General features: G+C 45.7%; 1 protein-coding gene across 11 annotated transcripts in view; it reads right to left on the reverse strand.

Annotated features, from left to right (window-relative positions):
• Positions 1 to 27028, reverse strand: part of LOC144112092 (uncharacterized) — a 179791-nt gene that overhangs the window by 55594 nt on the left and 97169 nt on the right. For 8 of the 11 annotated variants that reach the window (XM_077645164.1, XM_077645162.1, XM_077645171.1 and 5 more), the window contains one exon: positions 10390 to 10630. In XM_077645164.1, the coding sequence (XP_077501290.1) occupies positions 10390 to 10630 (241 nt within the window). The remainder of the gene's footprint in view (positions 1 to 10389; positions 10631 to 27028) is intronic. The other 3 variants (XM_077645172.1, XM_077645165.1, XM_077645167.1) reach the window with 1 other exon arrangement.

Here is a 27028-nt window from a genome sequence, read left to right on the forward strand (position 1 = left end):
TTGCGCAGAGCATTTGCCGAGATGGTATCAATATGTTTGTTCCAGGAAAGATTATTGGAAATCCATAGGCCGAGATATTTGTAGCATGTTACCTCTGAGAGTGCACTATCGGAAGTACCATACTGGTAGAAAAGAGGATTCCTTTTAAGCGTTATTCTCATATATACTGTTTTATCAAAATTTATCACCATTTGCCACCTATCACACCAGCGCATTACCTTCCGAAAGTCATTATTTAGCCTGATTTGATCTTCACTTGTGTTAATTCGTTCATAGAGGACACAATCATCGGCATATAACTTAACATTAACAGAGAGATCTTGGACGATATCATTTCATTTCATTTCATTTATTTGTCCCTTAAAGGCCCGAAGGCATTACATAAGGGGGGGCGTACATACAGGTTGGAGGGTAGTAGCAGAGAACACAAAAGAAAGAAAGGGGGAAAAATACACGGGGTACCAAAAAAGTGTACATTAATATACAAACTAAAAGCAAGAAATAAACATACAAAAAGAAAACAAGGAACAGTTGGCACTTCAGTGTCGCAGTATGAATATGTTTATGAGAAGTGATTAGCCAGTTTCTCGCGGAAAAGGCGGCGATCGGAGCATGTTATTACGTTGTCGGGAAGGCCATTCCAGAGCACTATGGCGTCGGGAAAAAATGAACTGCTCATTGCGGAGGTGCGGGTTTTAATGCGTGCGATTGGGTTACTGTGGTTTAGGCGGGATGACGTACGTGGGGGTGGCTGCAGCAACAAATGTCTTGGTGAGCGATAAAAGAAAGAGTGAAAGAGGCATAGACGGGAAATAACACGGCGAGTTGCTAGTGTTTGAAGGCCGAGGGATCGTTTTAGTAATGTTACGCTGGTATTTCTTGAGTACTGATGTAATAAAACGGGCGGCGCGATTTTGAATGGCTTCAAGGTCTGAGATGAGATACGATTGTGATGGATGCCAGACAGATAACGCGTACTCCAATTTAGGACGTACGAATGTTATGTATGCTAACTTTTTTACTTCAGGTGATGCAGATTTTAGATTGCGCCGGAGAAAACCAAGTGTGCGTGATGCTTTGGAACAGATGGTCTGAATGTGTGTTGTCCATGACAGCGATGATGTGATGTGTACTCCTAAGTATTTATAAGATGATGTTCTCGTGACGGCGACCGATTTTATGTTGTAAGTGCTATCAATAACTGTGTTTTTGCGAGAGAATGATATGGATTGGCATTTATTTAGATTAAGAGGCATGTGCCATTTGTCACACCACGCTGAGATAGTGGTTAGATCCTGTTGAAGAGCGGCAATGGCGCTAGCGCCGTGGATGCGGCTGTAAATTACGCAGTCATCTGCGAATAAACGTAGCGTTGATTTTATGTTGATCGGTAGGTCATTGATGTAGATGAGGAATAAAAGAGGTGATAAGCCTGCACCTTGAGGTACGCCGGATGTTACGTCGGAAAAAGCTGAGCGACAGTTATTAACACAGGTGAACTGCTTACGTCCTTTAAGGAACTGCTCTAGCCAGGAGAGCAAAGTTTGTGGAATGCCGAGCGATGACAACTTAAAAAGAAGAAGATTATGGGAAACACGATCAAATGCTTTTGAAAAGTCGAGAAAGATAGCGTCGATCTGGACAAGGTTATCTAAGTATTGTAGAATGTCGTGGGTGAATTCGGCGAGCTGGGTCTCACATGACAGCTGGTTCCGGAAGCCGTGTTGATTCGGATAGAAAAGGTTCATTGATTCTAGGTGGGTCATAAGATTGGAAAAAATAATGTGCTCAAGTAGTTTAGACGGTATACTAGTGAGGGAAATGGGACGATAGTTGTTAGGGCACGTGCGGTCATCCGCTTTAAATATGGGTGTAATTTGAGCTTTCAGGGACAACCCCGGTATCTAAGGATTGCGTAAAAATTAGATGCAGTACCTGGCTAGACAATGAAATGGTATTTTTTAGTAGCTTACTGTTAATTTGATCGCAGCCGGCAGATGTAGATATTTTCAGTGAGGCAATAAGCTGTGATACACCATCAGGGTTAATTTCGATTTTAGGCATTTCTGAGAGTGAGATTTCTGGAATGTGTTCATTAGCAGTAACGTTAGCAGCGGAAAAAACTGACGTAAAGTAAATGTTGACGTAGAGTAATTGTTGACGTAAAGTAATTGTTTGTTTATTATATAAATAATAAACAAAAGCGGTCCAAGCACAGATCCTCTTACCACTTTGTAATGTGGTCAGCTTGTCATCGTCCCTCTCCGCACACAGGAAATGAAACATAACTGCAACATGCGGGTCCATGCAAACAGGGAACTGTAACGTAACAGCTCGCTTATAATTTCTCCACACCTGCTGGTGAAAATATGTGTTTCACTTTGGGCATGAAGTTAACAAATATGTTCTCAAATAACAATTTACAAATCCTGAAAGTGCTCGTAAACATATACTGTGACCTGCAACGTCGGCAATGAAACTCCACCGTGGCCGGTGTCGCCGTTTCGGCAGCTGACAGTTGTGATCGCATAGGCCTGAAGTGTTAGCTCTGAATTCGAGCAACTCGCATGCAGCACAAATTTCTGGGGAATAAATAATTCTGCCCTTTAACATCTAGTCGAGCTGCAGTGACGGAGGCAGAATAGCACATATCTGCACACCTACGACCGCACTGTGCTGCAGCCGTCATGCGAGACCGGCTGTGGCCGGAGTTGTCCGAGAGAGAAATGGGTGCTCCTCAAGGAGAGAAGACAGCCTACTTAACCAAATTTCAAAACTTCCACAGCGCTCTCAAACGTTTACCGCCAACAAAATGCTCGAAGCAAAGCCAAGAGCTGTCCGTGGGGCAGTCTGCCAACGGATCGCAGTCTGCAGGCAGTCTGCCAGTGGATCGCAACGGCGTACTGTTTTCACCGTTCACTACTTGATGACACTCGGAACATGTTACATTCCGTTGCTGTGAAGTTGCTGCAGTTTGAGGCAGCACATAACACCCTTTTTTCAGTGTTGTGAGCGTTGGTATTAAGGTATTGCCATGAACTTGACCCCCCCCCCCCCCCTCCGAAAATTCGCAGATAACCTGCAACCCCACTTTTTAAACATGTTTTTTCATATTTTGGAGCAGAGATTATACGTGAGTAAATACAGTATGCAAAAAATTGATCAGAGTATGTCCTTCTGCATTTAAAACCAAAAATGCTCGGCATAGTTATTAGGAATGGGAGAGTGATTCTTCCTTTCAGATGTTTTCATCAAGCAAATTTTGTGACGAATCTGTGCACATGTGGACTATGTTGAGGTCACGCAGATTAAGCATCTGCTTTTTGTTTGGTTTGGTTTCGGTGCTTTTCTCACCATGAACCACGGCCGACAGCACAAGACCAGGCGAATGCCACTCACCGACGCAGATGCAGACAGGGAGCGAGTGGTTTTACGAGCGGTGGGGTTGTGCAACTCCCGGAAAAAAACTCCCATTGCTTCTGCGACGAATGCGAAGGCGGTACGGAAGAGAGCACTCCCCTCGAGACCGGCCATGAAAATAGCTACACAAATCAGCACCTTCTTCCTACTGGCCAATTTCTCTTTTGTGCACTTCAGTAAAATTGCTTGAACAAATCATCTGTAAACACCTGACTAACTTTCTCGAGGAGAACCACCTCCTTGATAACCATCAGCATGGATTCCGTCACGGTCTTTCCACAGTAACACAACTTATTGCAACTGTTCACGATTTAGTGGCAGCACTAAATAGGCATAATCAAGTTTACATTGTTTTCCTTGATTTCGAGAAGGTGTTCGACCGTGTATGTCATAACAAATTATTGCAGAAGTTAAAGCCTATACTAAAACACGAGTGCCTACTCTCATGGATCGAAGCATATCTTTTGCGCAGACATCAAAGTGTGGTTGTTGATGGCGTCCTTTCTGATCCTGTTCAAGTTAAATCTGGCATTTCGCAGGGCTCAGTCTTGGGTCCCCTTTTGTTTCTAGTATTTATTAATGACAGTTCAAAACGTACATGTTAAAGTAGACTACTTGCAGACGATTGCATAATTTATCAAAATGTTTCTAGCCCCGAAGATCAACTCCTTTTGAGCGATTCTCTGTCTGCAATAGAAAAATGGTGCTCAACGTGGCAAATGACTTTGAATTCCAATAAGATGGTAGCAACGACCGTGACAAGTAAAAAGAATCCTTTAAGTTTTATACATACCGTATAGCCAATGAACCTCTCTTAGTTGTCAAAGCTTTTAAATACTTAGGAATTCAGATAACCTGTGACCTTCGATAGAACGTGGACATATCGTATATAGAAAAGAAAGCCCTAAGACAACAGCACTATTTCAGAAGAACGCTGGCACAATACACATGAGAAATCAAGCTTTTAGCTTACAGAACATTTGTTTGGCCAATATTGGAATATGCTGCGGCAGTGTGGGATCCCTGGGCCGAAACTAACAACCTTAAAATAGAAAATGTCCAACGCAAAGCAGCCAGCTTTATCTTTAATTGTTGCAGTTGGAATATTTCCCAAACAGTCCTACTGCAACCCACAGGACTTGAACAGCTGGTCATGTGTCGTCATCGCGAAAAATTAGTTATTCTACTTATATTGTTACGTGACGACCAGCTGAATGAGACGAGATGACTGATGGCAATGAGATGGTTTAATGGCCGCCGGCCTAGAGCGAGCGCTCCGTCTCGGGCTACTGCCAACTTCGTCTTCTTCGTCACACTACCCGGGGCCAGCGAGCGATCGTCCCGATCGGTGACAAAGAGACGCGCGAAGTGGTGATGGGCTTCAGAGGATGGCGGGACAGGAAGCAGAAAGTGGTGAGGTGCTGGCCGCCACGATAAAGGAGATGGCTGAATTTTATTTTATTCAATACTGCCAGCCGCCATTTGGTAGCCAAGGCAGGAGTGGAACAAACATTCATCGCTGATATAATGCGATGCAACAAAGCAAGCACACACAAAAAAAAATCGAGAACAGAAGCAATAACAAACACTCTGCGCTTCTTAAGAATACAAAAATGCAAAAGTAAGAGCATGAACAAACACACTCAGTCTATAACAGCGCCACGACAGCAGATAAGAAGGAATCTTGATTTGTCAAGCTGACCACATCACGCGGAAGCCCGTTCCATTCTGATATTGTTTTTGGAAAGAAAGAAAACTGGTAAGCTTTAGTTCGGCATCGTGGAATTACTATTGTCGAGCTGTGTTTGCAGCGTGTTGGGCGGGAAGTATTATATTCCATGTAAGAGCCAAAATTAATGTTTGTTAAATTATTAATAATACCATGCAGCAGTTTTAAACGGTGTAACTTGGGGCGGGATTGTAGCGTCTAGAGTTCAGATTGCCTTAGTAGATTAGTGACAGACACGTGCCTACCATATGCGTTGTAGATAAATCTTAGTGCTTTTTTTTTGAACGCCTTCGATGTGATTTATATCTACTTGGGTGTGCGGATCCCAAAGAACGTCTGCATATTCCAGCAGTGGGCGTACTAATGCAGTGTAGGCTGTTAATTTTGTTTTAGTTGTGCAGTGCTTTAGGCGATTTCTTAACAGCCAAAGCCTTTTGGACGTCTTTGAAACCAAATGCCCGATATGCGAGCTCCAGCTTAAGTTACTGCTAAATACAACCCCCAGGCACTTGTATTCATTTACATGAGAAATAGCTGCACCGTTATTTTTGTATGTGTAATTATGAACCTGCTTCTTGCGTGTAATTGTCATTTTTGCACACTTCGAGGTGTTTAAGGACATTTCCCAGGACAGACACCACTTAGAAACCTCAGATAGGTAGTCGTTTAGTATACTATGATCCTGAGCTTTTTGAATAGGTAGGTATACAACACAGTCTGCGAAAAAACGGCATCGCACTGGGGAATCGAAACTTAAGTCATTTAAATAAATAAGGAACAGAAGTAGACCAAGCACAGAGCCTTGGGGGACTCCCGAAAGAACTGCAGCTGGTGGAGAATTAGAAGCAGAGATCTGGACGTACTGGTGCCGTTCAGAAAGGTAGGAGTCAAGCCACTGAACAAGACGCTGATTTTGCAGCAGATGTCGGAGTTTTACCATTAGCTTACGGTGCGAAACACGATCAAAGGCCTTCGCGAAATCCAGAAATATTGCGTCTATTTGCCCACCGTTATCCAGGCATGCCAAGAATTCATTGGTTGTGTGAATTAGTTGTGTTACAGTGGACAGGCCACGCCGAAACCCATGCTGGCTACTAGAAAAGAAATTGCTACTTTCTAAAAAAGAACTCAAGTGCTTGAAAATGAAATGCTCCATAATCTTACCAGAAGTACATAATAGTGAAACTGGCCTGTAGTTACCCAAAGTTTATCGCTGGATTTGTGAATGGGGATGACCTTCGCAACCTTCCAGTCAGTTGGAACTTCGGAATTTAAAAGGCTTTCATTATAAATGACCACAAGGTATTTAGCACAACATTCTGCATAGCGGAAAAGAAACGTATTCGGGATGGCATCTGGTCCGGGCGACTTTCTTGTGTTTAAATTAAGCAGGGCAGCAACAACTCCTTCGACAGATATTATTAAGTCTGGCAAGATAAGGCACGGAGACTGAAATTCAGGGTGTGCATACTATCCGTTGTAAACACTGAAGAAAAATAATCATTGAAAGTTGATGTAATGCAATAAGGATCATTAATTTCCCTGTGATTTGAACGAATTTTACTAACTGGATCCTTCTTCTGTGTTAAGTGTGTCCAAAATTTTGCGGGGTCTGTAGTGAGAAACTTATCCATTTTAACATTAAAAAAGTTATACTTAGATTGTTTTATTTTCATGCGCAGCTCTAAGCAAAGGGACTGCAAAGAAACGTGACCTGTTCTAAATCGTGTGGATCCCAGGCGCTTGATGCGACGTTTAAGCTGGATCACTTCACGCGTAATCCATGGACTAGTGCGATTCATTTTTCTATATTTCTTCGGCACGTATCTTGCGATACATTCATGCACAATAGTCTTGAAGTGCACCCATAGGTCATTGACATTCATGAGACCAGCCGCATGTTTATCGATGAATTGATCGTAGTCTTGTACCAATAAATCTAAAATACTTTCGTCTAGGGCATTGTTAAAGTCAAGAAACGGCTTTCTTAACTCAAGGGCAGGCGGCCACAACATGTTACTTTTGAAGAGCACTGCTTCGTGGTCAGAAATACCTGGTATGATATCAATAGAGAAACCGAGTCTCTCAATGGCATCGCTAATAAACACAAGATCAAGAACCGAGCTTGCACCTGCTGCAATACGAGTCGGCCCCTGCACGACCTGCTTTAAACTGAATGCAAAGGCAATGTCAAGCAAAAGATTGGCATGCTGACATGAAGTTATTCCCGCCAGAGGCTCCCAATTAATTCTTGGCAAGTTAAAGTCATCACACATCATTATATGAGTATAATGTCTACGATGTTCTTCCATAAAATTGTGCAGTCGTTCAAGAACCGAAATGTCAGCATCGGGGGGCCTGTACACAGAACCAATAAAAATGTTCAGATGACAAAACCGAAGCAAAATCCAAAAACCATTTCGATGCCTGTGCTATGAGGAATAACTGAGTAATCTAATTCTTTTTTTATCGCTATAGCTACGCCCCCTCCCCTTGTGCTGCGATCATGCCGTACTGTCTCGTGGGTGTTGGGTACTACTTCTGTATCTGGAATTGCTTCGTTCAGCCACGTTTCTGTTATGATTGTGACGTCTGGGTCATGTGTGATAAGGAGAGCGTCTAGGTCATCGCGTTTATTCCATATGCTTCTGGCATTGATATTCAACAAAGAAAAAGAAAGAGGGCCTGCAGTGGGGTGGATATCTAGTCATTGGCTGGGTAATCCCGCAGTCTGCGCATGTCCGCCATATTTACAAGAGACCCGACAGGCTGGTCATTCACCACTTAAGGCCACCCTCTCCTCACGAGTTTCGTCCCATCTGAACAGCTTTCCGTTTATCTTTATCTTGTCGAAAAACAGCCCGACCTTTGCCCCGTTTGCTTTCTGCTGTTGAGCGCTGACCCAGAGGTTCTTGCGTATCGGCTGAACCCTTTGCGAAAAGTCTTCAGAGATGCTATATTCCATGTTTTTCAGTTTGCTGCAGTTTTGAAGAATCCTACCCTTGTCCCTTCCGTCCAACAACTTAAAGATTATTGGGCGGCATTTGTTTTCAGCGGGCCTTCCAATTCTGTGGATTCGCTCGATGGATGCATTAGGCACCTGCAGTATGTCACTCAGAATTTTTTTTGACACAAACGCTTCTAGGTCCTGGTGTTGTTCCTTCATTTTTTTCCTTCACGCCATACACAATTAGATTGTTTCTCCTACTCCTGTTTTCTAAGTCATCAACTTTCTGGAGCAAAGTTTCTACACTGTTTTGCAGTTCATAGACTCTCTGGAAATAATCAGTGACAGTTGAGGTGAGTCCGGCCAGTTTTCTTTCGATAGACGCCATGATTCCTAGCCCGCGATGCTTCCTGGCCATAGGCCACAAGGAGCCGACGGCCGGGGCCCCAGGACGCGCCGAACGGCATGGGCAGGGGAACGGTGTCGTCACGTGTGGGCAGTGTCTCAGGTCGGTGGAGTCGGGCCCTTGAGTCAGGTACAGTTCATCGTGTTGAGTGGTCTGGGCAGTGGGCGGGGCGGGGGGAAGAACGGCAAGATCGGTTCGGGTCTGAAAGGCTGGGGCACAGCCGGGCGACGCAGACCAAGAACTCACGGCCGACGACCACGGCTCCTGCAAATGCCGAAGCTTCCAGACCAGGATGGGGATGAACTCCGCACCTCCACCAAATGTTACATGATGGCCAGCCGAAGAATGAGACGAGATGACTGATGGCAATGAGATGGTTTAATGGCCGCCGGCCTAGTGCGAGCGCTCCGTCTCAGGCTACTGCTAACTTCGTCTTCTTCGTCACAATATTACCACAATAAAATAAAAATAGAGGAAGGCATTTTAGTTCAGCACACATCTCGGCACCCTACACGCTCATACCATTCCAAAAAACTTGCTGCGTTTTCATGTAAAACCAATGTTCTTAAATACTAGTTCTTTCTCCATACCATCGCTAAGTGGAATGGTTTACCTGCTGACGTCAATTGCGAATCGGTGAATTTATTTTTACAAGCTCTGAATGAAGCATAGAGCTCATATGTATCCCTGTTTTCGGCCAAGTTCGATGCCTTTGTTGCAAAGTTTGATGTCAATGACAGTTCTCTGCCTTTGTAATCGATTTTGTGTTGTATGTTCTGCTTTTGATTCTGTTCGCTAGCTACTTCTGTTGCAATGTACTTCTCGTTTTAATTGTTATGTGTGTACCCCACTCCTGCCTAAGGCCTGTAACACAGGCCGGCAGTATTTGCTAAATAAATAAAAAAAATAATACTGGTCACTGATTAACACCACAAATGCAAAAAAAAGAAAAGAAACATTTCCCGTGCTTTCTTTAGTTTTGGTGACTGTTGGCTTCATTCACACAGTATGTTGCGATAGGGAAACAGAAGAAAGCACCCTGAACCTGTTTCAGCAGCCACTACTAGGAGGCTACAGGCGATGCGGTCTTGGTGGCTTTGGTGTTCGGCTGCTGATCCCAAGGACGCGGATTAGATCCCGGCAGTGGCAGCCATATTTCCATGAACGCGAAATACAAAAATGCCCATGCGCTGTGCGATGTCAGCGCAAGTCATAGAACCAACCCCAAGTAGTCTAAATTAATATGGAGCAATTCACTACGGCATCCCTCATAGCCCAAGTGTTGCTTTGGGATGTTAAAACTCCACATTCTACAGGCACCATCTGCCGGGCTAGTTGGTTGCGATCGATATGTATCAGCAGCGCGAACACAAAAAGGAAGAAGAAAGAGAAGATAATACAGAGCGCTCAGCGCTCTGTACTATCTTCTCCTTCTTCTTCCTTTTTGTGTTCGCGCTGCTGATACATATTCTACAGGCGATGGATGGGTGGGGTGTACAGTGCCAAGAAAGCTTCAAAATTGGTCTTCTGCTATAAGCATTCCCAAAGCTAATGACAGGAAATAATGCAGGTGCAGTGTTGTTTGTTGAGTGTGTTGTTTGCTGTGCCTTCTAATTATGGCCACATTTGTTCTCTTTTGATCCCTCCATGGCATTCACACCTTGAATTGGAGACAGCCTCACTGCTTATTGCAAGCAGTGCCAGAAAGTTGGAACCAACCCCACAAAGCCACCTGGAAGTTAAATGAGGCCTCAAAGGGTGTGGTTTTTCAACTAACAAGCAGAAGGCTTTGGCATGTGCATGCTTGTCTGCACTGCAATGCAGTTACAAAGGTACGAAAGGAGGCAGTACAAAGCCCAGTGAAAGGTTTCACTTTTAGCTGCTCACCTCGCAATCAGGGGCGGTGGTCCTACCACTCCACTGGTCACACTGGATGCTTTTCCCGAGAGCGATTCAACAGACAGGATGACTGGCATCGGAGGAGAGCCACCCTGTCCTGGCACCGCACTGCGCACAGCAGAGCTCTGCTCTGGCATGGCTCTGGGCACTGCAGTCAACAAGCTGGGCTGGCTCATGGGTACCAGGATGATGGGGCCTGCGTTGGGAAGGCAGCCAAGTGGAGGTAGCACTGAAACACAAAAAGAAACAATGTACCAGAGCCCACGCTACCCAAGCTTTTATGCAACTGCTAAGAATAAGCACCTCCTGGTTAATGTGAATGTTACCTGGGCAAGCGTTCTCTGTGGTCCTACTGTTCACAAGTGCCGGGGTAAAGAGTAAAGCCACTGCCACTCCCCCCCCCCTCCCGTTTTTCCTCCTTTGTGTTGAGGGTTCATTCTGACACTATCATTCAATTTTGACCATCTGATGTAACAAGAAAGTTAGTGAAAATTCTGATAGGACAATGTACATTTGTCTGGCTTACCCCAAGTTCAGCTTAACAGAAGTTCCAAAAGATCAGGTTTCATTAAAGCACATAAGCACCATTCATAAACCAGGCTAGACATTAGAGCAGTGTGTTGAAAAAGCAACTTGTATTTGTGTGAAAATTTTCAGCTGATGATTATGAAATAGCCCTTGAACTTTCAATTCTTATTACGCAAAAGATGAAGGCAAAAGCTAATCAAGAAGTTGTGAAAAATCCATTTTATTCAGCCACTTAGCTCAGCGAACTAACAAGTAGTATTTGGCACTTGGAAATTCAGCATCACTCGCCATTGCACGTTTTTTCTTGGTGATAGAATCTCCTTAATTTAGTTTCATACCTAGGCTGAAAATAATAGACAAGAAAGAGTCTAAGTACCATTAAATCATATAGTGCTCTAGCAAGGCCAACTATTGGCAAAGACCAATCCAGAGAAGCCTACTTCTTGCTTCAGCAATGTACGGAATCTCAATGTACCACTGCAGCTTGTTCACGTTTCCTTGGGTTTATCCACAACGAAAGACTCAAAGGAAATATGATTTCAATGTTTACCAAAACAATAACCACTACAGAGGACAATGTGTGCCCCAACCATGTAAAAAAAAAACAGCAGCCGTCTAGTACTGCCTAGCCATAACCGGACCAGTGACCATTCCAAGGAGCTGGCAATGTGGTGAAATCTATCAGTGCTTCAGCAAACAAAAATTGAGCTCCTAAAAAAAAACATAAGAAAAGGCAGTTCTGCATATCGACGCGCCCGCTGTAGTGGCAAGCAATGCTATTTGTCCGTGTCACACCTGGCAACTTTCTACCTCTCAACTGGCAGAGAAACAAGAGGGCACCTCAACTGCATTGCAAGAACAGCAAGTGCCCTGCATTGGTAGTCTGCCACACGCACATCGAGCCATATAGCCCCCTGCTGCAACGCCTTCGGGCAATGCGGGTAATTATTGAATAAAGAATAAGAGGGCGCTACACAGGTAAGTTGATACTGGGAAGGGTGAACGCAGTGGCCGCATTGCCTGCTCTGAAGTCCTTGCTGCGTTTTGTATACAACCGCCAGCCATGCTCGTGTGTTGCTTCATGCGATGTGCTTTCCAATGTCGCAAGTGGCCTTCTCTGGCTTTATGCCCATTAGGGACTTAGAGTAAGGTTGTTCCTGCTACTCTGAAGGGCTTAATTCAGTGCACATTATTTTCTTGCGGAAATTCATCTTTTGGCATCAGTGGAACTTAGGACTCCAGTGAGTAGTGCAAACCATGGTTGTTATGGGATGATAATGGTGTACAGAAAACATCAGATACCTTTCACCTCTTGAAGGCCTCTTCGTTGCATCGACTCTGCTAACTATAGTAATTGGCATGTGTTTCAATTGCATTTTTAAGAGCGTTAGCTCTTACTCATCACGTTTCGAGATTTCGTGGGGTCTGCTACGACCCTTGATCACAGCACCATCTGTGGCAGCAACTACTCATCCCGTTTCGAGATTTCGTGAGGTCTCCTACCACCCTGAGATCACAGCGCCATCTGTGGCTGCAACTAGAAAACAGCGCATCTCACATTGAGACCCGTAGTGCCACCTACAATAGCATTGTAGAAACAACCACCTGCCGTGTGCCAATGATGACGTCACAGTCCAATATGGTGGATAGAGGTGGAACTATGTGAGTATGACGTCAGGGGACGAAATAGCGGCATAGTTTCAGTTTCTCGCATCCAAGATGGTGGCCATTAAAATTGGTTTTGCCCTCTCATCCCTTTCCTCATCCAACAATATCCCAAAACGGGTAGGAAACCTGTCCCGTTACAGGACCACTATACATGTATACATTCGTTCTGCTATATATACTCAGACAATAATGGGCACCCATCTCGGGACAGTTGTACATCGAATTTGGTAGGCAAATAAAGCCCTGTGGGTTGTGGTATAAAAATGAAACCACAATGAAATAATAGGTAAACATTGTATACATGCAATTACTAATTGAAGCGCTACCATATTGCACCGCAAGCCGAATTCTAGACCCACCTTGACTCCCCAAAAGAAGCAAATTCCATTTGGGACGTATCTTGAGGGGGTGCAACTGAAGAATGGGTAGGCATGCATCGTAATTACTCTGATGCGGCGATCCTTCTATGCGGCGATCCTTCCGTGCGTGCACGCATAGCCGAGCATGGTGGCAATCCACCCCGTTTCAAAGGGTAATACATTCCGTTTCTCGAGACGAGCGGCGCGTTCTTCTTCGCTTCCTTCATCTAATAAACCAAACAGCTAGCTCTCGCTACTTCAATGTCTTCCAGACGGTGGCGGCCTTTTTTGTATACGTTCGCAAGGTGCTTAGTGTAGATGCTTGTTGGCCAATTCAGCGCAAATTCACAGCAGTCATCTGAAATATCTGAAAAATAGACGATAGCTAACTTTCACTACGGTGAGGTATGCACACGCCGCGGAGCACAGGCGGACACAAAATTTATGAAACATGGAGATTGTAAAAAAGCCCGATTGTTTGGCATTCGATCTAAGCACGCAGCCACAAACTGGAGCGTGTTATCTGCACCCCTCAATGCCTGGCCGCGCCTCCAGCAGGCAAGGAAATTCAGCTTTTCGTGATTTCGATGTTCAGAAAACTTTTGTGGGCAACAGTGCGTACAACTGGCAGCAAAGCTTACAGGATGAGAGTTCTCGGATAAAAAAAAAGGCTGAAGCGCTGCCTTGGAATCCAGTCTATAGGTAATATTACCAGTAGAAGTACTATTGCGCTCAATATGACTTGCAACCCGCGAGCATGTGACCGCAGCGTTTTTGGAAGCATGGCGGGGCTGACAAGTGGAAACTAAGTGGAAAGGACTCTGCTATTCCAGCAGCCAGGCACATCCCCCGCGTTGTCTGCTAAACGAAATCTGAGCTCGTTAATTCTCACAGGCGCCAGCGCGTCTAGCCTTGCACAGGCATGGTTTCCTGCTGGGGCCGACGGCTTTATGCTAAGGCCGGAGGCGTAATTATGAGCTAAAGCAGCGTGCTACGAGAGCGAGCAGTTGCAGGAATACCTGCAATTCATTTAGCGATATAAAACACCCCTGTACGAACAGTTTTATTTGTCACAAAGAAATGTAAACAAATGAGGCAAAACGATGACCGTCGTTCAAAGAAAAGAAATAAAAACGGAACTGAAGATGCCTAAGAGCGGGTCATCTCTCCATGAGCGCTGATCACTTCAAGCATCCTCAATGGAAGGGATGCATAGAGGGCTTCAACGTAGCTCGTGTCCGCTCGGATGGCATTCCATGCTGCTTGGATGGCGACCCACAAGTCGTCGTGGGATGCGCTGTGGAGGCTTTGCTTGCATAAGGTGCTCTTCATTCGACCCCACACATGTTCAGTAATATTCATGTCCGCACCCTTAGGGATCCATTGAAGCTGGGGTACACCACGTTCCTCTAGCAACGTCTTGACCCGCCTTGCTGAGTGGATTAGATATATCTTGCTGAAAAAAAGTTTCCGTCGGGAAAATAGCCATCCATGACATACGAAATCACTGTGTAGTCCAAGATCTTAATACTTTTCACAGGTCAGGAAGCCTTCAATTCGGACCAATGGACACTGTCCTTTGCCCAACATGGCTCCCCATACGTTTACAGCCGTCCTGCCGCTTGCAGCCACATCCTGAATATACTCTTGATCATAGCGAGCGTTGTCAGGCCGCCAGACACATGCCGTGTCTGGTCCCAGAGGGTGGTGAAGGTTGACTTATCTGAAAAGACGACTGTTTTCCACTGGTCAACACTCCAGCCACTGTGCTTATTGGCAAACTGGAGACGGGCCGCATTGTTCTGCTGCGTCAATCATGGCTTCTGCACAGCCACCCGGCTCATTAGACCGCCTTCAGCCAGCCGTCTCTTCACTGATGAAATGGAAGCAGGAACCACTGCAGCATCGGAGAAATCTTGCACGGTGCCAAACGGTTAGCGTAAGCGGCCGCGATCAAAACGTCATCTTCTGTTGCTGTAGTTCCCGCAGGCATCGGTTATGTGGAGCATCTGAAATGCGGCCTTCCTTTCGATATGCCTGCACGATACGGTTGACTGTGTGTGTTGACCACCCTATCATCTCTTCAACTCTGTGCTGAGTGTAGGACTTCAGGGAAAGTTCCGCGATCTGTATACGTTCGTTTTCCGGAACTCGAGCCATATTTGCAACAGCAATGCGCACTGCTCCTCCACCACCGGCTCAAATCGTCAAAACCACTCCAGTCATACTGTGATTGAAGCGTGATTTGGGCCATGGTTTTATCAGGCATGGCAGGTGAAAGCAAAAGGAATGAAACAAAATCAACTGTGACATGCGCCTTGCATTCATCACGCAAGCGCCGGTGATGCGATAACGCCACGGATTATTTCGTGCAACCGCTGCAGAGCAAAAGGGCACGAACCAGAGGATTGCTGGTTCCGTTCGGCAACATGCTTCAAGGGCCAACAGCGGGGCCATATTGCCCGTGCGAGAGAGAGTTCTGTCGAGAGAGTTCATTAAAGGGCCACCAGCGCTGTCGTGTCAGGTAAATACCCTATCGTGTCGGGAGGAGAGCACCTCCGTGGGAACAGACGGTATATTTGTGTTGGAAACAACGGTCAGTCACGTCAGCCACGTCGGCATCACGCAACCCATTGTACGCACATTGAATTGTGGGGGCACTCCAGTGGACATGCAGGTAGATACAGGGTCACCAGTGTTGGTAATCACATGGCCCACCTATCAGCAAAACAAGACAGTGTGGCCGAAGCTGCATGCACGATTACCATTGAAACTGACTTGCTTCCTGGGAAGGCTTCCCATTCGGGGACAACTCAAGCTCAAGGTTTCGTGCAGAAACTGGTTGATGGACGCATCCCTGACAGTTCTCGGTTGCTCCGGCCCCAACCTGTGCGGACGCGACCTGATCCAGGTGTTTAACATGCTGGAAGCGCCAGTAATGAATGTGAACACGACAGGTGAGCGCAGGCCTTTCGTCGGGACGGACGATGTTAGCATGCACCATTTGGTAACAGAATTCGCTGATGGGTTTGCGCCAGGCCTAGGTCTCATCAGGGGTCCGCCGGTACTTTGAGATGCGGGACAACGTGGTACCGAAATTCTGGAAAACACGCGAAGTTCCATACGCCTTTCGTCCAAGGGTAGATGCTGAACTTGAGCGCCTTTTGGCCGCGGGCATCATTGTCCCTGTACCGCATTCTAAGTTGGCCGCACCGATGGTGCCGGTAGTAAAGCGTAACGACCACATTCACCTCTGCGGTCATTTTAAACTCAACGGTAAACAAAGCTTGTCACACTGAGCAATATCCGTTGCCCTGGGTGGAAGATATCCTGGCAACGTTGAACAGTGGTCAGGCTTTCACCACGATAGACTTGCGGGAGGCTTACAATCAGCTATCGTTAGACGAGGAAGCCATGCAACTTACGACTATAAACACGCATAAGGGACTGTTTAGCTTCATTCGCCTGTCATTTGGGGTGGCTTCTGTGCTGGCAGTGTTCCAATGCCGCATGGAGACCATCTTGCAAGGACATCTTGGGGTTCAGGTCTACTTAGACGACTTTATCGTCGCAGAAACACAATGACTGCACCACACTGCACGAAGTGTTGCAGCGGTTTCGGGAAAATGGTGTGCGCTTGAATGCGGACAAGTGCAAGTTCCGTCGAGCACAGGTGGATTTCCTGGGACATCGAATTAGTGCTCAGGAACGGCAACCAAAGTGGGAAAACGTGGATGCCATTATTCTGATGCAGGTGCCTCGGAACCTCACAGAATTAAGTTTGTATCTGGGCATGGTAACATACTACCACAAGTTTCTTCCCAATGCATCTACAGCCATGGCCCTACTGTATCAACTGCTCCACAAGGAAGTTAAGTGGGAGTGGCGTCCCAGTCAACAACGGCGTTCAGCAAGGTGAAGGACCTCCTCAAGTCCGCTGAATTCCTGGCGCATTTTGACCCACTCAAGCCTCTTGTCCTGGAATGCGATGCCTCCCCGGATGGGATCGGTGCAGTGCTTTCTCACAATGTAAAGGACGGGGGGTGTAGGCCCATAGGCTTTCGTTCTTGGGTACTGATGGAAGCCGAGCGAAATTATTCACAGCTAGAGCGCAAAGCTCTGGCTCTAGTTTTTGGAGTCTCAAAATTCTGACAGTACCTACTCGGTAAGCCATTCACACTGTTGACTGACTATAAGCCAGTTGTGGGACTTTTTAATCCAGATCGGGCTGTACCAGTGATGGCCGCTGCCCGAATCCAGCGATGGGCCCTGCTGCTGAGTGCCTACGACTACGTCATCAAACACCAGCCGGGAGAGGACAACATTCCAGCAGATGCCCCCAGCCAACTTTCGAAGTCCACAACGTCTCAGCCAGAGACCTTAGAAGAAATCGGGGATGGAGAGTATGTGTTGCTCACGGAAAACCTCAATGATGGTGTTATGTCTGCGAAGCAACTGACCGCTCTCACCTCGCACGATGACGACTTAGCAAAGGTGCAAAAATCGGTGCGGGAAGGATGGCCAAGAAACTTGGGGCCCAAGGACCTGCATTTGTGACCATACTTCAACCGGAAGGCTGAGATAACGTGGAGTCATGGACTTCTATACTGGGGCCATTGCGTAATCGTGCCTAATAGCGCAAGAGCGGGAATGTTACACGTGCTGCATGATTCCCATCAAGGTATTTGCTCAACGAAGCAGCTAGGCCACTACCTGCTGTGATATTCCGGGATTGATAACGAGATTGAGAACATGGTTAAGTCGTGTCCGAGTTGCATACAAGCAGCGCCCATGCCCCCCAAGAAATCCCTGGTCGCATGGCCAGAAACGGGCGAGTGTTGGTCCAGGGCTGCATATTGACTTTGTGGGGCCGATCGATGGACACATGCTACTGATCGTTGTGGATTCACACGGTAAATGGATCGAAGCAGTACCCGTGAAAAGCACCACAGCCCACGCCACCATTGAAGCGCTGCGCACCTTGTTCGGCACGTTCGGATTGCCCCAAATGCTGGTGATAATTATAGATGCAGCATAACCGGCAGTTGTGGACTTTGCTTCCTGGAATTTCTTAGGCCCTCTCCGCTAGTACTTGCCATTGCTGCAGTGCCGTGAAAGGCGCTTCCGCGCCCCCGCCCCACAGCATCGTGAAAGCTGTGATAGGTGGCGCTCGTGACCAAATTGATTGTACGGAGCCTATTGTGGCCAACAGAAGCTTGTGCAACCACTTCACCAGCAGCGTTCATGGCTGTGTGAGCAATAAGCATTGGACATGAAGCTCACATTCCAATCTTGTCTTGCCAGTGCCTTTGCACATAAGGGCCATGCTGCAATTAGCCCTTGCTGCTGTGAAAGTCAAAGCCGAGTGCAATTGATGGCCCTAGCTCTGTCTCCAGACATTGGTTTGTGTGTAGATTATGAGATGCTCTCGAATTGCTGCCTTGCATAAGGTCAGCACCAGGACTTCTTAAATGATGAGCAAAAGACGTGACAAGCCTACTCGTCTGTAAAGACAACACTGGCTGCTCATCCTGTGCTATGGAGGCAGACGGAGGCCACAGTGCATATGCGGGAGATGGCCCCCTCAGACTGGACACCCATGCATTTCACCACACTTGAGCGATGGAGACAGTAAAGCTTATATTGCAGTCTAAGGCCAAAATGTATGGTGAAACATGTGCTGACGAGAAGGACTGCAGACAAGACCCTGCACTCATTGGCAGCCCATCCGAATTGACTGGCGCGAGCCCAGCTGCATCAAAAATAAGCATCTGAGATGAGATGAAGATTTTTTTTTTTATTATTGCGCCACGAATTCTCTCTGTGCAGGTGCGGGGGGGGGGGGGGGGAGGGGGGGCGGGGGGGCAAGATACCTGACAGAGCCTCTGCACCCATACAGTTCAAAGCAGCATAATATTCATGCAAGGTACAAAATTTAGCAACAATGCAATTGAAGATAACAGCACATATCCAAAACATTGCTAATTGCATCAGCAATCCTTCTACCTACCTTATGCGGAAGGAACTAAGCTTTCTTTCACAATGGCGCTAGAGCACGGCTTATATTTAGAATGTAGGTTTTTTATGACTGAGCTGCACAAGCTTTGTCACCTTTTCCTGTGAGACTGTTTGCTTCAATAAAGCACAGTTGTTAGTCCAGTCGTCATGTGTATGCCTCTTCTCTTCACTGTGTTCCATCTTTTGACTGATTTTTTCCCTGAACATCACCAACTGACCCAGATTTCAATTCTACTGCTAGATAGTATAGTTATGATAGCCCATCGCAAGAAACGACCAAACAACCACACACAAGCCGTCAGAGCCACCAACAAGAAAAGCGTTGAGTCACATGCATCAGCCAAACACACTCTGCGGGCTCTTCCATCAGCTGCCAGTCCTCTCCGGAAGCGCTGCCGGCAGTTGGCGATGCCACTGGTGCCACCGCGATTGTAACAGCAACCCCCGACGCCACCATGAGCGCCAAGTGCACAGAAGATTCAAAAAGCCTTCCAAACAAACGTGCAGAATAGCCAAATGCTACTGGGTAGAGCTATAGGGCATACATAACACTGTAACTACGGCGTAACATCCCTGATATCGCATAGACGGCGGTGCTAGCTTTCCGTCTAGTTAACTCTTTTGCTACCATGCCATAGGCAACCGGGCGCATATGACTGACGTTTTTAAAAAGCCGCCAAAAATTTATTTTGCACTTGCTAGGGTGCCTCGATGAGGCAGCGCCACTTTCAGGGTGAAGACACCGCTATCGGTGGGGGCATGTTGGGCCTAACTCTCCCGTTCAGTTGCATTGAGCGCAATGCGACGGTGTGCCGTTTCGAAAAAAAAACTGCATCTGCCGCGAGGAATTCAGAAAATTTGGTGTTCTACATTGACAGAGTGGTACCAGAGATAGTTTAAACAGTGAATCAGAGGTAGTTACTCTAAAGTAGACTATCCTTCGCAGCTAACCTGCCGATAAAGTCGGCGCCTTATGAACAGTCGGTGCACTATTGCATGTTGGTTCTCTTCTGTAGCGTTCATTCCACGCAGTGTTCCTTCATAACAGCTTTCTTACAACTTGCGAAGCATATTCCAGTGCAACCTTTTGACCCGAATACTCTCCACTTCAATTACTTTTCCAACAATCAGGATTACTTATTTCGAACTGCAGTTGCATACATTGGCCAAAGACTGCCATTCAGGCAGCTTTTCGTTCACCATGAAATCAATGCGAGAAGGTGTGTTTCATGGCTGCTAATTTAAATAATTATGAGGATGCAAAGATAAGTAGTGCATTATCCCTTCGTCCCAAGCAGAAATTGTTCTGGAAAACAATCGTTTCGCATGCCTTACCTCTCATACTTTGAGGTTTACTGTTGTTCACGCAGTCTGGTTTGGCCTGCGATTGAAAATTTTTTCGGCGCACTGTCCCGAACAAAGCCAAACAGCCGGGTCATTTCAATAGTGCGGGCAGAACACCAGACCCTCATAACTTGGTCTCTGACTGCTACATCACGCACATTACAAGCCCACTTGAAGCAAAGGGGCGTGGCCCGTTTTCGTCTCGGTGTTGCAAGTTCTGTGCATTCTCTGCCGCCTTTCTTCTCCCTATTACAGCCGCCTCGGTACATATCGCACGTTCTGCACCACGCTGTCAAAAGTCGCATGTTTTGACCACCAGACCACAAGTGCTTGCACTGATGCCGTAGGCCAAGAAAGCTGAAAGGCGAGTGCTAAAACCTGCCAGGACACATCAAAAGTTGCCGAGCGGCTTTGGCTTCACAACCTGATCACAAAGGCGTTTCGCAATAAGGCAGCGGTATTATTTATGTGCTCTTGCGGGTAAGCGAGTATGTGAAGCTCTCGTCGCAGCTTTTTGTTCAGTTTAATATTTGTTTTATCTTAATGCCACGAAGGCACGAAGGCTCTCCTCTCTCCTTCTTTGCGCCAGCTCGCTAAGAATATCCTGGCGCCAAACACATCTTCTGTGCGAGAGTAAGCAAAGAAGTCCTGGCTGTGTGACGCGAACGCAAGGCGGGTTTTTTTCTCCAGTAACGGTTTATTTTCCATTCTTTTCGTATCACTTTTAAAGAAACCACAACTGGGGAAAAAAAAAGGCTCTTTTCATTGCCCTCACACAGCCATGTCTGTAAAATTCGTCAGGCGTGTTTATGGACTAAAAACGAAAAGGCGCCCCTGTGCTGTGTACGTCCCCAGGTGGTCGAAATTATTGGGGAGGCCTCCACTACGACACCTCTTCCTCTCTTCTTTTACTCCCACCTTCCTCCCTTCCCTTACAGCAGATATGTGAGGCAATTACTGCGCCATTTCCTTTCCTCAAAAACCAATTTTCAATTTTTTCCTCCGTTGCTCTGGCTCCTCTTTCTTAGTTTACCCTGGTAGGGACAATGGTATTAAAAATAAGTATTTATCAGGGGCTGATTTTGTGAGGCCTCTTTTTGCATCAGTCACTTTTGATGATTTTTTTTCATGTTTCGAAAGGAAACAGAAATTGTTTGGTAAAATTTGTCCTCGAATAAAGCGACTTAATCACTACGAATTGGGAAGATGTCATCGCATCGCATCATCAGTCTATGTGTAGTCAACAGCATCCAAAGGGAAACGCAACCATTTGCATTGTTTTGTTGCGGTGTATACAAGCCACTAAGGAAAGCAGTTCAGAAAATATGACGATTTGCCTTCAGATGTGTCGTCAGCTTTCTACTCTAGATCAGTGAGGTGACAGATCACTTGGAAGAGAAATTTGACATTATTACGTGGAATTTTTCACATACGGTGCAGCAACAAGACAAAGGCACTTCAGAAAATGTTGGAAAGTGAATGTTGACTACGCAAAATATTATATTTGGCAGGACGTGCATGCTCCGCGCTGCTTGTATACAAGGGAAACTAGGGGCCTTGGGAACAGTCTTTATGTTCAAAACAACAGAGGCAGCATAATTATATGGAATTCGGTGACCCTAATATAGTCCATATTATCCTATCAAGGAAAACCAAATAACTTGTCCTTTTAAAGTGCAGCCGTTGACTTAAAAACACCGCAGTCCGTAATAACTTTTCGTTTGTCGTGTAGTCAGAGCGAATGCATTATGCATAAAATACTCTCAAAACTGCTAAAACACTACTACCACGTGTGAAACAAATATGTACTATCTATTTCCAGATCAGTAGCATTATTACAGTCGCCACGTGACCGCACAGAAACCGTGCCAGACGCATAGTGCACTACACGCAGCTGACGCGTGAGACCAAACATGCCGCTGTGAGGGGGAAACGGCGGCATGGGGTAGTACAAACGATGTCCCCACCCTGAAAGCGAAGGCGAGCGGGCATCCAGGCACCCTAGCGCTTACGGACACGCTGCGCCATCTAGGTTGTGTGCTCAACAACTGTTCTTTTGATTGCAGTTTTGGTTTCAGTGTTTCAACATGAGGGGGAGCCATGAAAAATGAAACTTTGACCGGTCCCAGCAGCGTCGGCTAGTGAACATGGCGTCTGCGTTGCTGCACGCTCCTCGAGATCGAAATCCGACAATGAGCGCTTCGGTCACTTTCAGTTCCGGTTTTTGCGATGAAAGCAGCAGTGATAAGTCAGACAACGATATACAAACATCAGATTTCAGTTCTGACAGCGAGACTTCGTCTCAGGGGCCTGGAACGTCAGTGTATACTTAAGCGAAAATAGCGCAAAACACGAGGACAAGGAAAGAAAACTCATCTTTTGCGCTATTTTCGCTTAAGTATGTATCACCAACTCGCCCGTCTTGGCATCGTGTTGGTCAGTGTATATTCGTACGTAAGTTTTTTGCGTTCGTTCTGTGTTTTCTGCAGTGCATGCGGTTTGTAACTGATGAGAGTGGTTTATTTTGTGCTTCAGGGCCTTCACAACATATGGCCAAGACAGTTTGCCAAATGCTCAAGGTCGCGTCGAGTTTTTTTAACTGAGACGACAGCCAGGTGTCCATGTCGACGCATCGCTTCGGAGCGGCGTTCGGTGATTTGCTCAACCTCTCAACTTCTTCTTGATTCTTGTAAACCAGCGCAATGGCTCGAAGCCAAACAGAAAGGGACAAAACACAGCGCTGAACTAGCAACAGAATAGTTTTATTCAGGGCACCATGCAGTGGTTAAATACACGCTGGTATCACAGAATAACGAAAAAACAGAGAAAAACAAGAAAATAATAAAAAATCATTTCACAGCCTAATCATTGTGATTGTGCGAAAGCTTTGCCGAAGCACGTAATCTATGACATTAGGTATCCGTGTTCTTTTTCCGAGATAGCAACAGAAGGGGTGCTTATGTATTGCGTACCTATCCTCATAATTTCTGATGCCTCAATTATCTCCCTGGTGAGCTGGTCTTTGCTCTTTACTACAATTTTACTGCTCTTGAACATTGGGCGGCATGAGCAATCACGACAGTGAATCCTGATATGGCGGACGGCATTCTTCACATTATTGTTGTGCTCCTTAATTCCTTCATTTAAACACCGACCAGTTTGGCCAATGTATGACCGACCACAAGACAGAGAAATTGAATATACCAAGTTGTCTTGGCACTGAACATATTTCTTCTCATGCTTCTTCGTGCACACAGGAACATCGCGACGTGTTTTGTTTGGCCGATTTACATGCGCACATAAGGTCCTCAATTTTACAGGGGCCGAAAACACAACATCTACTCCAGCTCGTTTTCCTATTCTTTTCAAATTGTGTGATAAAACATGAATGTAAAGAATTACAGATACGTTTTTTCCTCGGCTGACTTGGTTGGCAGTAGCGCCAAGTTTCAACTTCTTCAGCATTCCCTCCGCCACCGAAGTTAACATGTGAAGCAGGTATCCTGCAGCAACAAGCCTTTCAACCTGGCATGAAAACCTGTGCGTGGCCTTATGCCTACAAGATTTTTTCATGGCATTGCCGAAACAAGATGTGGCAATTTTTTCATGGCATTGCCGAAACAAGATGTGGCAATGCTTCGTTTCACTAGCTTAGAGTGTGAAGAGCAGTATGGAAGTAGAGGCTTCCTGCTTCTAGGTTCAAAGGCCCAGAACACATGAACATCATTAAAAAACAGAGTCAAGTCTAACAATTTTATGGAGTCATTAACGGGCACTTCATGAGTTATTTCCAGAGGCGACAGAACATCTGCAAAGACAGAACGAAGTTTAGCCACCTCTGCAGGAAGATTTTCCGGTTCACATTCAAGTAAAATAAGGTAATCATCTACAAAGCAGAACACTTTTTTAACATTTGATCCCTTGAGGCGAATATCGAGTGCTCTGTTATTCATAGCTAAATACAAATCGGTGAGTGATGGCACAATACACGCTCCTATGCATATTCCTTTCGTTTGAATGAAAACACGCCCATCCCATTCTGCATAGGTAGACTCTAGGTAGGTTTGCCTGAATAAAACTATTCTGTTGCTAGTTCAGCGTTGTGTTTTGTCCCTTTCTGTTTGGCTTCGAGCCGTTGCGCTGGTTTACAAGAACCATGTCTGACCAACTCGTCCACCAGTTCATGTTCTTCTTGATGTTCTTCACAGCAGAGGTGATAAAGATTGAGTACGAAAACACTAATAAGGATTCTAGGATGAACATTTTGGACAGGCAAACATATTGATACGTGGCGGCTAGAAGCAGCAGTAGAAAGAGCAGAGGTAACCTGCTACGCAAGGAACCGATGGCTTGGAGTAGACTCTCAGCACACAAGCGCGCACCTCAGCGTCGTCTTCGTTACCAACCACTTCGTCGTCCTCCCAGCGTCCGTAGCAATATGCTCGGCATGACAGCTCATGGCATGAGGTGAATCTGTTAGAGATGTTAAAGTCCATTGGAATGAATCATCATACATATGGGAATTGTTGACCTGCCGCGACTATATCTCTATTGGAATACAGGAATCATCTATTCTGGCCTTCAGCCACCAAATAACATTTGCTGAAACTGGTTTTTTGTTTGCTTGTTTTTCTGCACGTTGCAGACCCGGAGGACTCAGTGGCGTCTGCATCTAATGGCAAGACTTGGAAAGTGTCTTCGCTTTTGAACCACATCAATGACAGTTCATCGATCCTGATTTTCCAGAGCTTGCCCAAAACACCAAATTTGGCCAGCTAACTTTCAGGAAGCAGCTCATTCAACAAATCTTAGAGTACGGATGAGGTCCACACACCCAATCCTCCGATACAATCCATTCGTCACCAACCGAGAAAAAAGTGAAGAAAAGGAATTGCAAGCTCTGCTATCAGAGAAAAAAACATGAACAGAGATCAAATGTTATGTGTAGCACCTGTCAAGTCTACCGCTGATTCACATCTTCGCGTGATTCCCTTTCACAGTGGCACCACAGTCATGACCGCTGTTTTGACCGGCCGTGGAAAGTGGAATTATTTTTTCTCAGAGCTGAAACATGGAGGAATGACAACTATAAACTTGAGAAAGAGTTTGTATATTCCAGTTTTCCTCTAATCAAGTTCGCGCTTAGTACAGCCGGTAACTTTTTTTTCTTCCATATACTGTTTCTGTGTTTTTGCCACATTTGACTAATAAATGTTCAAGTACTTTTGCACACGACTCTGCTGTTTGTTTCATTCAGAAGTGTAACTAATAAGCTACAATTTCATGCCTTGCAATATACGCCGGGTTTTTTACTTCTTGTGAAAAAAATTTCTTTCAGCACACTTCAAATCGTCCATATTTCCGCGGTAGCGAAAGAGTTAATATCGAGAAACTTTACGGTGGCGTGACTGCGGCAATTGTGCAGCTGCTAGGCCCTAGCCATAGCCCTCGCCTTTGCTTGGCCTTGCCTTCTTAGAGCGGCGTGGCCAGTGTGGTGTCATCCCCTCAGTACCCTCGCCGCTCACTCACCTTCTGCAGCCACACAGCCACCGTAGCGATTTTTCCAAGCCTGCCTTACGCGCACCCGCGTGCATGATGGTGCTATATAGTGCAGCATGGTGCATAAAACATGCGAGTAAAATTTTCTTTATAAACACGGGTGATAGGTTAGGGGTGAACAAATTATGCGCGTAAATATTGTACATCCTTGAGGTACTCCATTTTCCTAAATAAAATTCCTCAAAAGGGTTGAGCCTAGGCGGACATTAAATGAACGGTGAGACAAAAAGTTCAATATCCTGCCGCGGATGCCCAGCTCAATCAGGTCTCGTATTCCAAACCTTCGGGTAGTGTCATATGCCTTCTCTAAATAGAAAAAGATAGCAAGACAGTTTTGTTTGTGTATGAAAGCCTCTCGGACAGCATTTTCAAGACGAACTAGGTGTTCAGTAGTAAAATATGTAAAATATGCCTTTTTAGAACCACATTGCTGGACATCGAGCAGCTCTCAGGTTTCTAACACGAAGGTTAATCTGATATTCAATAAACTTTCATAGGAACTCTCTAGACAAGCTGGTGAGGGTTATGGGCCTATAGCTGCTAGGAAGGGTAGGTGGTTTTCCAGGTTATAAAAATGAACCATAATGGCTTTCTTCCAGGCTTCAGGTATTTTCCCTGATACCCAAAGTTTGTTAAAAAATCATAAAAGTGCCTCTACAGCCGGTTCAGAGCAATGGGCTAGCGTTTAATAATGTATTTCGCCAGGGCTGAGTGCAGTCTGCTTACTGGCGGACAGTACTGCACGAATTTCTTGAACTGTAAGTAAATTATTATAAGATTCATTTGCACCACCGCTTGTTGAAAGTCCGTTTTTCAGCTGTTTTTGTATTTTAGGAATGATTCTGTGTAATGAGATGAACTGGAAACTACAGAAAAATATTTACCCAAAATGTCTGCCTGTTCTTCTGCATTTTAAAGCTGGCAGAAAAGGAACTGTGAATAGGGAGTAGCTCCCATTTATCTTTTTAACCATCTCTCACATTTGTTTTGATGTGGTTGAGCTGTTTATAGACAAGTAACCTTGCCATGAAGTTTTTTTGGTACGGCGGATGTATCGGGCTTTTGCTCTGGACTTTTTAAAGCTTATGAAATTTTCCTGCTTTGGGCATCTACGAAAAATTCCCCAGGCTTTGTTTTGCCTCTTTCTTGCA

This window comes from Amblyomma americanum, unplaced genomic scaffold (genome assembly GCF_052857255.1).
Source record: "Amblyomma americanum isolate KBUSLIRL-KWMA unplaced genomic scaffold, ASM5285725v1 scaffold_52, whole genome shotgun sequence".
NCBI lineage: Eukaryota > Metazoa > Arthropoda > Arachnida > Ixodida > Ixodidae > Amblyomma > Amblyomma americanum.